Source organism: Cucurbita pepo, chromosome LG01 (assembly GCF_002806865.2).
Source record: "Cucurbita pepo subsp. pepo cultivar mu-cu-16 chromosome LG01, ASM280686v2, whole genome shotgun sequence".
NCBI classification, from domain to species: Eukaryota; Viridiplantae; Streptophyta; class Magnoliopsida; order Cucurbitales; family Cucurbitaceae; genus Cucurbita; species Cucurbita pepo.
The window spans coordinates 9,311,526-9,325,121 of NC_036638.1; the positions used below are offsets into that span (position 1 = coordinate 9,311,526).

General features: G+C 35.2%; 4 protein-coding genes and 1 long non-coding RNA gene across 5 annotated transcripts in view; 4 read left to right on the top strand and 1 right to left on the bottom strand.

Annotated features, from left to right (window-relative positions):
- LOC111809853 (protein DETOXIFICATION 31-like) overlaps window positions 1-1,592 on the top strand; it is a 3,243-nt gene extending 1,651 nt beyond the window's left edge. Inside the window, 2 exon segments of the mRNA XM_023696309.1 lie at window positions 1,187-1,243; window positions 1,325-1,592. Of these exon segments, the coding sequence (XP_023552077.1) occupies window positions 1,187-1,243; window positions 1,325-1,592 (325 nt within the window).
- Window positions 1,593-1,655: 63 nt separating this feature from the next.
- On the top strand, window positions 1,656-3,443 carry LOC111808567. The gene is made up of 3 exons (XR_002817095.1): window positions 1,656-1,743; window positions 3,234-3,320; window positions 3,396-3,443. It is a non-coding gene; the product is annotated as an uncharacterized LOC111808567 (long non-coding RNA).
- A 1,855-nt stretch (window positions 3,444-5,298) lies between these two features.
- On the top strand, window positions 5,299-8,998 carry LOC111808560 (protein DETOXIFICATION 29-like). The gene is given in 9 exon segments (XM_023694640.1): window positions 5,299-5,628; window positions 5,736-6,053; window positions 6,241-6,464; window positions 7,179-7,265; window positions 7,870-7,926; window positions 8,025-8,263; window positions 8,398-8,516; window positions 8,626-8,712; window positions 8,783-8,998. Coding segments are annotated over 9 exon segments (1,557 nt in total). The 3' UTR covers window positions 8,879-8,998.
- Window positions 8,999-10,073: 1,075 nt separating this feature from the next.
- On the bottom strand, window positions 10,074-10,738 carry LOC111787433 (60S ribosomal protein L27a-3). The gene has a single exon (XM_023667395.1). It carries the CDS (start codon window positions 10,666-10,668, stop codon window positions 10,228-10,230), a length of 441 nt encoding a protein of 146 aa, XP_023523163.1. The 5' UTR covers window positions 10,669-10,738; the 3' UTR covers window positions 10,074-10,227.
- A 644-nt stretch (window positions 10,739-11,382) lies between these two features.
- Window positions 11,383-13,596, top strand: part of LOC111778873 — a 7,544-nt gene continuing 5,330 nt past the window's right edge. The window contains exons 1-3 of the mRNA XM_023658874.1: window positions 11,383-11,969; window positions 12,248-12,296; window positions 12,681-13,118. Of these exons, the coding sequence (XP_023514642.1) occupies window positions 11,571-11,969; window positions 12,248-12,296; window positions 12,681-13,118 (886 nt within the window). The 5' untranslated portion in view covers window positions 11,383-11,570. The remainder of the gene's footprint in view (window positions 11,970-12,247; window positions 12,297-12,680; window positions 13,119-13,596) is intronic.

Here is a 13,596-nt window from a genome sequence, read left to right on the forward strand (position 1 = left end):
TATTATTATTATTATTATTATTATTTTTTTTTTTTTTTTGTCTCCAGATATATTATAAATTGAATATAATATAAATAAAATAAAAACTTCCCTATAATTGTAAAAAAAAAAAAAATAGAGTTTATGAGAAAAGAATTAATCACGACTGCTGTTGTGCAGGTACAACTAATATCATTTTCTTAAATAATTTATTGGATTTGGCTTTTTTTTAGAAAATTATAATGGTTTATAATTTAATAATATCCGATGTTTAAAAAAATAAGAATCAATTATTCAGAAACTATTGTTTTTCTTCTTCTATTATTTATTCAGTAAAACTGGGCTGAGTTGTCCAATTATACGGCATCACGTGTCTGTATTTTATAGAATTTTTTTCATTTTTTAATTTTCATTAATTTATTATTATTATTTTAATTTAAAGAATAATTTATTTATTTATTTTACAAAAAAATTTACCACATTAATTACATCTGACTTTTTTCTGTTTTNTTTTTTTTTTTTTTTTTTTTTTTTTTTTTTTTTTTTTTTTTTTTTTTGGTAAAAAAAACAAACTTGTCTGCCATAGGATGGTACAGTGATTGTGTGTTTTTTGGTTGATTCGTTGAATTGAACCAAAATTTTTGTAGGATATCTATTTTTTTTTTCATATTTTTATATTTCTAAAAGTAACTTTTGAATAACCCTAATAGTAACATTGAAATTGTTAGATGAACATAACTCTTTACAATGATATGATATTGTCTAAGCAGAAGCTCTCATGATTTTGTTTTGGGCTTTTCAAAAAGCCTCGTAGCAAAAAGAGTCGTGTTCATCTAACATGGTATCAGAGTCATGCCCTAAACTTAGCCATGCCATTAGATTGGTAAATTCTCACAAACGACTCCAAAAGAAAATGAGTCAAAGTCTCCTCGAAGGCATAGTGAAGAATGACTAAGACTCCAAAAGAAAAAGGAGTTGAGCGTCAACTAAGGGGAGGCGTACTTTGTTCGAGGGGAGGTATTGGATGATGAAAGTTCCACATCCACTAATTTAGGGAATGATCATTGGTTTATAATCAAAGAATACTCTCTCTATTGTTGTGAGACCTTTTGAGAAAGCTCAAAGCAGAGACAGGAGAGCTTATGAAAATATCAACCATTGTAGAGAGTGTGTTCATCTAATAGAAATTGTGTTTAATTTGGTGCAGTGTGAACATCTTAGGATGGACGGTGATGATCTCCGTTGGAAAAAATGCAGCGATAAGGTACATACGTAAATTAAATAATTGAATAATTGCATTTTGATGCAAAGAATTTAAGGGTTTAAGAGTCGAAAATGTGTGCAGCGTTCGAGTGTCGAATGAATTGGGCGCAGCACATCCAAGAACAGCAAGATTTTCAGTGGTAGTGGCTGTAATATCGTCATTAGTTCTTGGTCTGATTCTGGCGGCTATTCTGATTATCACCAAGAACAGTTATCCATTCTTATTTACGAACGATTCAGCTGTGAGACACATTGTGAAGAACCTTACTCCTTTGCTTGGTTTCTGCATCATCATCAACAATGTGCAGCCTGTTTTATCCGGTTTTGCTTCTATTTTTATTCGTGACTAAGTGTAATTGATTTGAATTTGTATGCGTTTATGATGGAAATTGACTGCAGGAGTGGCAAGCTGTCGTGGCCTATGTGAATGTGGGCTGTTATTATGCATTTGGTGTCCCTTTGGGACTCCTAATGGGCTTCCTGCTTGATTGGGGTGTTACGGTACGTCCCTCTATGCCTCCGTTTCCAATTCTAAACTTTATTAAACCTACGAAAAATTAATAATTATTGGTTAAGATATAAATTCGAAGTTGTGATGTCCGACAATGGTTGGAGAGGAGAACAAAACACCCTGTATAAGGGTGTGGAAACCTTACCCTAACGGACGGTTTTGAACCCTTGAGGGGAAGCCCAAAAGGGAAAGCCTAAAGAAGACAATATCTTCTAGCGGTGGATCTGGGTCGTTACAAATAGTATTAGAGCCAGACACCGGACGACGTGTCATTCTTTTCACGGTTCCCCGAAGGGGGTAGACACAAGGCGGTGTGCCAGTAAGGATGCTGGTCCCACATCGATTGGAGAAATGAAAGAGTGTCAGTGAAGACACTGGGCCCGGAAGGGGGTGGATTGTAATGTCCCGCATTGGTTAGGGAGGAGAACAAAACACCCTTTATTAGGGTGGGGAAACCTTCCCCTTGCAGACGGATTTTAAAGCCTTGAGGGGAAGCCCAAAAGGGAAAGCCCAAAGAAGACAATATATGCTAGCGGTGGATCTGGGTCGTTACAAATGGTATTAGAGCCAGACACCGGACGATGTGCAATTCTTCTCGCTGTTTCCCGAAGGGGGTAGACACAAGGCGGTGTGCCAGTAAGGATGCTGGCCCCAAAGGGGGTGGATTGTGATGTCCCGCATTGGTTGGGGAGGAGAGGGGAGGAGAACTGTAACACCCCAGATCCACCACTAGCATATATTGTCCTCTTTGGGCTTTCTTCCGATGTCCTCTTTGGGCTTTCTTCCCTTTCGGATTTTCCTCAAAGCTTTAAAACGCGTACTAAGGGAAGTTTTCCAGCATATATTGTCCTCTTTGGGCTTTCTTCCGATGTCCTCTTTGGGCTTTCTTCCCTTTCGGATTTTCCTCAAAGCTTTAAAACGCGTCTACTAAGGGAAGTTTTCCAGCATATATTGTCCTCTTTGGGCTTTCTTCCGATGTCCTCTTTGGGCTTTCTTCCCTTTCGGATTTTCCTCAAAGCTTTAAAACGCGTCTACTAAGGGAAGTTTTCCAGCATATATTGTCCTCTTTGGGCTTTCTTCCGATGTCCTCTTTGGGCTTTCTTCCCTTTCGGATTTTCCTCAAAGCTTTAAAACGCGTCTACTAAGGGAAGTTTTCCAGCATATATTGTCCTCTTTGGGCTTTCTTCCGATGTCCTCTTTGGGCTTTCTTCCCTTTCGGATTTTCCTCAAAGCTTTAAAACACGTCTACTAAGGGAAGTTTTCCACACCCTTATGAGTGGTGATTTGTTCTCCTCCCCAACAAATATGAGACATCACAAGAACGAAACACCCTCTATAAAGGTGTGGAAACCTTCCACTAGCAAACACATTTTTTTAAGGAAGAGCCCAAAGAAGATATCGGCTAGAGTTGGATATGTGTGTTTCTTACCACGTCTCTATTTTTTAGTTATTGAATTAAAAAATATGATGTGTTAAAAAGGGAATATGGTTTGGGATGATTGGCGGAACCATATTACAGACTAGCATTTTGACATGGATGGTTCGTAGAACCAACTGGAACACAGAGGTGAGTTTGTGTAATTATTTTTTGAGTTTTGTTTTTTTATGAATAATAACCAAAATTGTAATGATGAAAATGCAGGCGTCTGTGGCTGAGGATAGAATAACAAAATGGTGAGGACCCTCTATTTCCTCATAGAATCACTTCTAAAGCCAAAAATGACACAAATTAAGAGTTTGTGGGCTTGAGATTTAAACATATAACGTGATGGAGAATACATATTTTTATGTTAATTGAGTTGATGTTGTTTTTCCATTGAAAACAAACAAATCTTTTTTCGGAGATAGAATTGAAATGAGATTATATAATAAGTTAATCATTTATTTTTAATAAGATTTATGACCATGTAACACGGGTGTACATTCAACCCGACAACCCGGACCAACCCAACTCGAACTATAAGAGTTGGGTTGGATTGTATTAGTATTTCGGCTAGGGTTGGTTTCATTTTTTCTGAACTCGAACTGAATTGGTTCAGTTTCGAGTTCGTAGGACAAAACATTCGAATCGATTCGAGCCAAATAGAAATATATTAAAAATCTCTCCATATGAATGAATTGGGGAGTTTGGCAAGTCTAAAGGAGACTGCAGTCAAATCCTTGTTTCATTTGATTTTTCTAATAGTTTAAGACAGTAGATGTGTTATATACTGTAAGTATATTTCACTTTAAATATATTTATATATTTTTTTATTTTTACTATACACCGTACCTTTAAATTAATTCTTTTAATTGTTTATTTAATTTTATAATGTATTATTATATATATATATTTTTATTTTACTTTAACTAATTCTCAAGAAATATCCGTATTTAATTGTCTATAATGTTAACTTTGTTAATACGTTATAATTTTCGCTTAATATTTTTTATTGATTTTTTTTTAATAATTATAGATTGATTTGTATTTGCTGATGAACTTCTAATATATTGTATAATTATGGTGAATAAATAAAACTTAAAAAAAATTTGAGAAGACTTGGTTTGGGTTATGAAAAGTTTTGGATTGGATTAATCCATCCAACCATAACACTAATTTTCATTACAAATTTAAAAATATAGGAATTAAATAGTTAGATATTAAAGTTCAAATTACTGCAAACAGTAGTATTAAAATTTAAAATGATATATATAAAAAAAACAAAGAAAAATTACAAATGGCCAGTAATTAACTATAAAATTTTCCAAAAAAGAAAAAAATTGTAACGTTATGCAATTTCACGGCGGTAATAGCTCATTCCGGTAGCGTCGTTCAAAAGAAAACTCGTCGATGTATTCTTATCTTTAGACTCTTATCACGTGTTTCGCATGCTGGGAATTAGGCGTGTCTGAAAGCATGCTCAGCATGAGTTTTAAGAAATTTTAAATATTTATAATTCAACTAATAAAATGTTATTAATGAGCTAAATATTATTATTATTTTTTATTTCAATAAAAAAAATATTAAATTACATAAATTAGCCACTAAACTTGTTTGATAGCATAGGCTTTTTAATTAAATTTTTAATTTTGTATTAATAAATCTTTCAAATTTTAAAATATTATAAATCTAATTACAAATTTATAAAACAAAACTCGTCCCTTCCATCCTAATTTGTTTACGAGATTTCTTGTATTCGTTTTCGCCATTCAAATTACATGAATATTGAGGAAATGGAAGATCAAAATATGATTATTATTTTTTTAATTTCTTAAATAATTGAACTAATTTTTTTCCCCATCATTTTAATTAATAAAAAAGTTAACTTCTAATTAAATAGTAACACATGATCTGCTTGATATCTTCGATTGATGGATTGATTATCACGACAATTTATTTAAAATATATAAGTTAATTAAATATATTGAGATCATAATGTGAGTGGCGTACATTATTATCTTTTCTAATTACTATATATACAGATTAAAACATTTAATTAGTTGTTAGTTTTGTGGCTTTGAAAAGTCGTCCACCCACGCACGGAGTAAGCTAATCCCTTCCTCCGATGGCGGATCTCTCTCAGCCGCTTCTCTTGCCGACAGAGGAAACTAAATGGATCCACTCCCCAGAATCCGGCAGAAAAGAAACAAAAGCTAAATTCGTTCCCGACGGTGGTGATATCCCTCCGATCAACGGCGCACGTGATTTCAACAGAGAGTTCTATGTTGAATTCAAGAAGCTCTGGTATCTAGCAGCTCCGGCGGTGTTCACCTTCATTTGCCAATACTCTTTCGGCGCCATCACTCAACTCTTCGCCGGTCAAGTCAGTACCATCGCCCTCGCCGCCGTCTCTATCGAAAACTCCGTTATCGCCGGCTTTTCCTTCGGCGTCATGGCACGTACTCCGCAATTCATTGCAAATTGTTCATTAATAATCTATATATTATTTATTTATTTATTTATTTATTTATTTATATATGAATACAATTTTTTTAACTGCAGCTGGGAATGGGAAGCGCGTTGGAGACGCTATGCGGGCAGGCGTACGGGGCCGGGCAGCTGGATATGATGGGAGTGTACATGCAAAGATCGTGGGTCATCCTTCTTTCAACGGCCGTGATTCTAACTCCGGTTTACATATTTTCGGCGGCGCTTCTGAAGCTGATTGGACAGACGGCGGAGATATCGGAGGCGGCCGGAATGCTGTCGATATGGATGATCCCTCAGCTTTATGCGTACGCGCTGAACTTTCCGGTCTCCAGATTCCTGCAGGCGCAGAGCAAGATGATGGCCATGTCCGTCATATCAGCCGTGGCTTTGGTAGACCCAAATCAAATTTATAATAATTTAATGAGTTTATTTTTAAAATTAAATTTATAAATATTATTTATTTTAAAAAAATTAAATTTAGAATAATGTGGTAAGGAAATTGTGGGAATAAATGTACAATTTTTTAAACAGATTATTATAAACTTTAATGTTTTATTATTATTAATATTTTGAATAGGTACTGCACACGTTCTTTACTTGGCTGCTGATGGTGAAGCTGGGGTGGGGATTGGCGGGTGGTGCGGTGGTGCTGAACGCGTCGTGGTGGCTGATTGTGGTGGCTCAGATTGTTTATATATTAAGTGGAAGCTGTGGGCGAGCCTGGTCCGGTTTCTCGTGGAGAGCGTTTCAAAGTCTCTCGGGATTCGTCAGACTATCTCTCGCATCCGCGGTTATGCTCTGGTCAGTTTTATTATTATTATTATTATTATTATTTTATTTATTTCCCTTCCTCTCTCCTAATTAAATAATATTATTCCGCTTTTGACCTTACACTTTTGATTATACCATAAATTATAAATATATTTATTATCATAAATTTAGATCTCTATTATTTGGTCAAATCTCACGTGGAAATTGATTATATATGACGTATTTATTGGTCGTGAGTAATGAAATTGAATAAAATAAATGGGTTACAATAATTAAAAAAACCCCAATAAATGATTTATGAGGTTTATTAAATTATAGACTACAAACATAAACTGACATTTCTAATTTATAATTTAGATTTTGTATTAGCTTGAAATTAATATATTTGATTTATTAATTTAAATAATAGAATGTGGTGAATAGTTAAAAGAAAACTGATAATTAATTTTATTTTATAGAAATTAGATATAATTAAAAGATTTGTCAAGTCCCACACGCAACGCCTTTGTGTTATAAAAATAATTTCAAACATTTCCTTAGAAAGTGAAACTTAATAAAATAATTGTTAAGGTGTGATTTAAGTACATTTAACTTATTTTATTATACATGTTACACGCATTAATTAGTTCAATATTTAATTAAGTATAATTTTTGTTGCAAATTAAATATTAATTAAGTTGGATTTGCATTCCAATTAAATAATTCACCTTAGACTAATTATATTTTGATTTAATGTTCGTGCAGTTTGGAGACATGGTACTTTATGGCTCTTATACTGTTCGCAGGATATTTAAAGAATGCAGAAGTTTCCATCAATGCCCTTTCTATATGGTACGGTTTAATTATTGCATAATAATCGAGTAATAAATCAATCTTATTGCAACAAAATAAAAAAGAAATAATATCAACCACTTTTCTGACATTATATATCGAAAACTTTGGTTTCTTAAAGTATATAAATATATATATATAAATATAACGGATTAAATTCATAAAAATACTATTAAATTCTTTAAATTTTTCAATATTTTAAAAGATATTTTTAAAATTTAAAAAATATTTACTGCTAATTATATAAATATGGATTGTGCTTTGGCGGTTCCTCAAAAGCAATTCGGTCGAATGAAAATCATTTACTGCAGTTAGTCAACTAATTGTTTTTTTTTTTTCACAATTTTTTTTGAATAAATAAAGTCCTCTTCCATATACGCCCGTGATTATTTGTTTTCTTCTAAATGAAATTATTAATTATGAAGAATAATTAATCACTAAGTTTGAACCTTTAATTTTTTAATCAACCATATAATAAAATTTTATTTAAGAATAAAATTGAAACATAAAATAAATCAATACTCAATTAAATGGGTAGAAACAGTATCTTGATTGTACGTGTATTTAGATTGCTTTAATTAATTTTGTGTTTAATTTGGTGTAGCACGAACATCTTGGGATGGACGATGATGGTGGCTTTTGGAATAAATGCAGCCATAAGGTACAAATGAAGAAGCCACAAATCTTCGTAAATTTTGTAATTAACTAATTATTCATAGTTCAATTGGCATAAAATGTGTATGATTAAAATGTGTGTAGCGTTCGAGTGTCGAATGAATTGGGAGCAGGACATCCGAGAACAGCGAGATTTTCATTGATAGTGGCAGTGATATCGTCGTTTGTTCTTGGTCTCATTATGGCTGCTGTTTTGGTTATCACAAAGAACGATTATCCATTCATATTTTCGAGCGATTCAGCTGTGAGACAAATTGTGAAGGACCTAACTCTTTGGCTTGGTTTCTGCATTATGGTCAACAATGTGCAGCCGGTTCTATCCGGTTTGGCTTCTATTTTTGTTCTTGAGCCGGTTTAAAATGATTTTAAAAACAATTTTTTTTTAAACCGCTCATTATCTTCATTTTTAAGTAATTGATTTGAATTAGTATGTGTTTGTGATGGAAATTAACTGCAGGAGTGGCCGTTGGAGCTGGGTGGCAGGCTGCCGTGGCTTATGTGAATGTGGGCTGTTATTATGCGTTTGGGGTTCCTTTGGGCCTGCTAATGGGCTTCATGCTCGATTGGGGTGTTACAGTAAGTCTCTCTACTTTAATGCCTCCATTTTGGAATAATTTCTCTTATAATCTCCTTTATTATAGGTTTTTTTTTTAAAAAAAAAAAAAAAAAAAATGATGTGTTGCAGGGAATATGGTCTGGGATGATTGGCGGAACCATATTACAGACTTGCATTTTAATATGGATGGTTCACAGAACAAACTGGGACACAGAGGTGAGTTTGTGTAATTATTTATGAATTTTTGTTTTAGAACCATGACCAAAATTGGAACTTGAACATGCAGGCATCTGTTGCCGAGGATAGAATAAGAAAATGGGGAGGACCCTCTATTTCCGAATAGAATCACTTCGAAAGGCACACGATAAGTTATATGCAGTAAGCCGTTGTTGTTGTTGTTTCTTTATTCCAGGCTTAACCTGAGAGTGGGTGCTGCACAATCGACAAATCTACCGTCTAGCGCGATTGGCGATTGTGACAGATAGAGTTTGTGGATGTGAGATTCGAACGAGAATAAAAACTTTTTTATTTGAGTTGAATGATGTGTTACAACATTAAGATATGTTGTTTGGGTCCAAATTAATTAATTAGCAAAAAAAAATTTTTTTTTGGCCATTCTTAACACTATTTTTATGCTCAATCGTCACCCAATTAGCCTCTAAACAAATGTTGTTCACCCAATTTGGCTAAACTAATTAAAATTTATAGCATTGATTTTTGCATCATACTCCATAACTCAATTTAGGCACTAGACCCCTTGATATAGAATAGTAATTTGGTTACTAAATTAAATTATAATAATGGGTTATTGATATTTATAATCAATAGTATTTTAGTGAAGAATTAAGTTATTACTCAACAAAGAATTTTTTTTTATTAAAGGATGAGATCAATTCAGAAGTACATTCATTTGTCCTAAAGGTTAGATATATTCTATTACTAATTAAAATGTTATATATTTATCCTAATGGTTTAGATATATTCGAACAAAGTTCACATTGAACAAAAGAAAAATGCAACTACATTCAAGCCCATTGCTCAAGAATTAGAGACTTTCATATACTTGTTAATCATCAAATATTATAAACATTAACCAGTAAATTGAAAAATGATCAAACATATAAACTAATTGCAACTCATTAGACCATAGGAACACATATTCATCCATCTTTTAATGCTTATTTGACATTTCTTCATGTTCCCAGATTAAAATCTCTAGATCTAACTTCGACCTCAGTTTAGAGAAAGGAAGGCCAATTGAGAAACAGAGCAGCAAATTTCAAATTGAAACTATAAAGAGCAATGTAATTCAACATAGACTACAATAACCAAAATGCATTTTCCTCTTTAGAATAGGTATTTTAAATTCATAACTATTTAAGTAATTATGATCTGTCACAAATGCCGTAGGAATTCCTATTGTCAAATCAAGAGGAAAAGTAGAATCCATCAAATCAACGTTCAAGGAAATACCCATTGGCATCATCAAAATCTGATAGACCAGTGATTATAAGCATTCTTATTGTCCTACGTTTAATAGTTCAATCAACCATATATTCCTATCGCATAGTCTAAGATTCAAACATGGAAAGGCTTGAACATTGCATCAGATAATCGTATGTGAACCCATAAACGCTTAAATTATATCAAAAAGGTCTCCAGTAAGTTCAAACAAACAAAAATGGAAATTCACGAAGAACAAAAATCCCTATAACGAAGAGAAACTCAAACCTAAGCTGTAAGAACCACCGCGCCACCGGCCTCCTTAATCTTCTTCTCGGCGATCTTGGATACAAGCTTGGCCTTCACCACAATAGGCTGATTCTCCGGCAACACACCCTTGCCCAAAACCTTGAAATAACCGAACTGCGTGACATCAACCAATGGAACGTTGTCTTTGGAGGCCTTATCCTTCACTTCTTGAGGGATCAAGGACCAGATCTTATCAACGTTGACAATCGGGCAATAGAACTTGTTGCGAAGCTTGTGGAAGTAACGCATACCAACTTTACCAAAATAACCAGGGTGATACTTATCGAAGAGAATCCGATGGTGGTGCATACCTCCGGCGTTTCCCCGACCTCCAGGATGCTTTCGGTGTTTGCCGATTCTACCATGACCAGCGCTCACATGTCCTCTCTTCTTCCTGTTCTTCTTGAATCGAGTCGTCATGGCGGATCTCTCTCTCTCTCTCTCTCCCTAGGGTTTCGGCTGCTCGGAGGAGATGAAATGACGGTAGGGCTTGGGGGATTTTATGAGTTGGAGAAGAGTGTTATTGTTTTGTCTTGGAATTGGGCCTCCAGGACCTGATAGGAAAGAATGAGATTCGGAAGTCAGACGCCTTCTATTGGTGTTGAGCCCAATATGTTTTGTGATGGCCCAATTGTTCGACCCAGGCCCAAACGGGCGTGTGTTTATTTTTATTTTTAATTTTATTTAATTTTAAAATTGAAAGGGAAGCTACGCTCTCTAAAATATTTTCTAATATCGATTAATATTTATTAAAAATGTCAAATATACTTATTTTTTTTAATAATAAATATTTATTAATTTTGGATTGAGTTAATTCATGAACATGTTATTTATTCAATTTTTTTTAATAAAAAGTAAAATATTTATATATTTACTTACTTTCAATCATTTAAATAAAATTTACTATTTAATTTAAAAATATATCTTAAAAATTATTTTGAAATAATAAATAATAAAATAATAAAATAAAAGGTTTATATATATATATACAATTGTATCATAAACAAACTCACCCAAACGGTTGCGGGCTTTTGAAGCATAGGCCCAGTTTTGGAAGAAAGAAAGTCAAAGTCATGTTGTCCTTTAGGCCCCCCACTTCCGACTGACGGGAATCCCATTTCTAACGGCGACGTAACGGTGACAACCCGATTCATACACACTGGGCCTCTCGGGCTGTCCCTCCCCTTCCTCAGAAAATTCCCCTTTCCCCGCAGGGCGTAGTTGCAATGTTGGAGCTCGAAGCTTGAAGCCTCAGCCCTCCTCCTCCGTATTCTTCCACTGAGCACCGTATCTGAAGAAGAACCCACCAATACTCCTTATAGATGGATTCTTACCATCAGACTCACCATTTCGCGAGGGCTCCTCCGCCACCACCGCCGCCGTACTCCTCCTCCGCTGCAGATCCCTACCACCACCACCAGCAACCATCGTTGAGGCCACCAGTTCCTCCGCAGGGTCCATGGTTCCCCAACCAATTTCAATACCATCCTTCGCACTCTGCGTCGCCGACTCCTCCTCCTCCTCCTCCTCCTCCGCTTCCCTCTCAGTGGGGTCCGCCGGCGCCTCTTTCCGACCATGCTCCGCCTCCTCCCGGTGCTTATCCACCACCTCCTCATCCTTATACTTCACAACCTATGCACCAAAACCCATTTCCGCCTCCTCGCCCTCTCATGTTTCAGCACCTTCCTCCTCATTCTCAGGTTCCACAGTCTTATTCACAGGTGATTCAGGCGAATTTCGTTATTTTTTAATTAATTGTTTGCTAACTCTGAAATTTCTAACTTCCCTGACTGCTTCTTGACTTATGGGAATTTAATGCCATAAACTGGTGGAGGATATGAGTAATTGTTTTGATGGCTCTTGAAGTGGGGATGAATTCCTTTAGGGTTCTTTATCTATCTTCTAACACTTTCGTGGCTTGTGAGGCGCATCAATGTACTTTCTGTAGGTTATACTTGACCATATAAGTCGTTTCTTTACAATCTATTGATTGTTGTAGGAATGGAACAATCCGAATCGGGCTCCGCACCAAGGCTGGGATTATCGAGGTTTGTTACTCCATATCTTAATTAATTTTTCCTGCTAGATTCTACCTGGACTATTTTCAGTTTGCAAGAATTTACCGGTCATCTATCGAAGTGTAGATACCATTCTTGATGTTTTTTTCAATATGAAATGCTTATAAAAAAGAATCGCTTAATTTCGATGGTGTGCTGGGTTTATCTGTGTAGCATGAAGGATAGTCAAGGATCATAGCTTATAAACACTGTCTCCACTTGCACTTTTCTGGTTGTGTTACTGTGTTGTGAGTCTCATGCTTTTATGAATTTTTTTTATCATGCTGCAAGTTCTAGGCCTTCTTTCTGTTCCTTTGAAATCTTAGTGTTCCTTCAGTTTACTGGCTTCTGTGTACTTCCTTTTAAATACTTCAGCCCAAGGCAATGAAGAAGATTGGGCCGCCAGAGCTAGGGCATGGGCAGACGCGAAGACTGCAATGGAGAGTCAGCAATCTCAGTTTGCACCTACAGGAAGACTTGAAGAACAGAACTATTATCACGATCAATATTCGCAACCAATGAATTCAAATCATCCAGATATGTCTCATCAGCCTCTTCCTCCTACAACCTATGAACAGTTTCCAGCTTCAGCCACATCCGCCCGCTCACCAGCAGGTCATCACTTGGAGTCCTTACCTGTTGCTGTTAGCAGTGAACAATCTTCTTATCTTTCAGATGGGCGTCCAACTTACTCTGTCGGTGATTTTAGTTATGGAGGCAACATGAACTCTGCTTTACATCATCAAGGAAAGTTATCCTCAAGTCCATCGGTTCTTCAGCAGGAGGTACCTTCTAGTAATTATTCTGTTTCAGGTAATGATTCACTTGTGTAATAGTGTAGTTATTCCTGAAGAATTCTGCTTTCGAACTCATTTAGTAATGAAATTGAAATTGTTTTTATATTAGTATCATTAATGTTATCCTTCTCCCCTCACAACTCTCATTCGTTCTAGGGAAAAGAAGAAACTCTTTGGTGGTGACTCTTGCTGAATAGAGAATCTTTTGGGTGCTTTTAATAATAATAGTTTGTTTTCATTGATACTCTGTGGGCATCTAGCAATTACTTTTATCATTGTATTATTATTGTTGTTGTTTATGTTATTAATAAATAATTGCATACTGGCTTGTCAATGTAGTTTTTTGTATAATTGATTGGGTGGGGGAGCTCCTTGGGTGTGCTGCATTGCTCTGAGGCAGCCTCTCTTATAGGTTAATCTGTTTTTCCTCTAAAGGCTACAAAGTTCCTGCTCGGGAATATAGGATGAAAGACCCAACCCCCCCCCCCCCCCCC

What these genes read in the sequence shown, in the direction of transcription:
- LOC111787433 (XM_023667395.1), bottom strand. Translation starts at nt 10,668, where the DNA reads ATGACGACTCGATTCAAGAAGAACAGGAAGAAGAGAGGACATGTGAGC.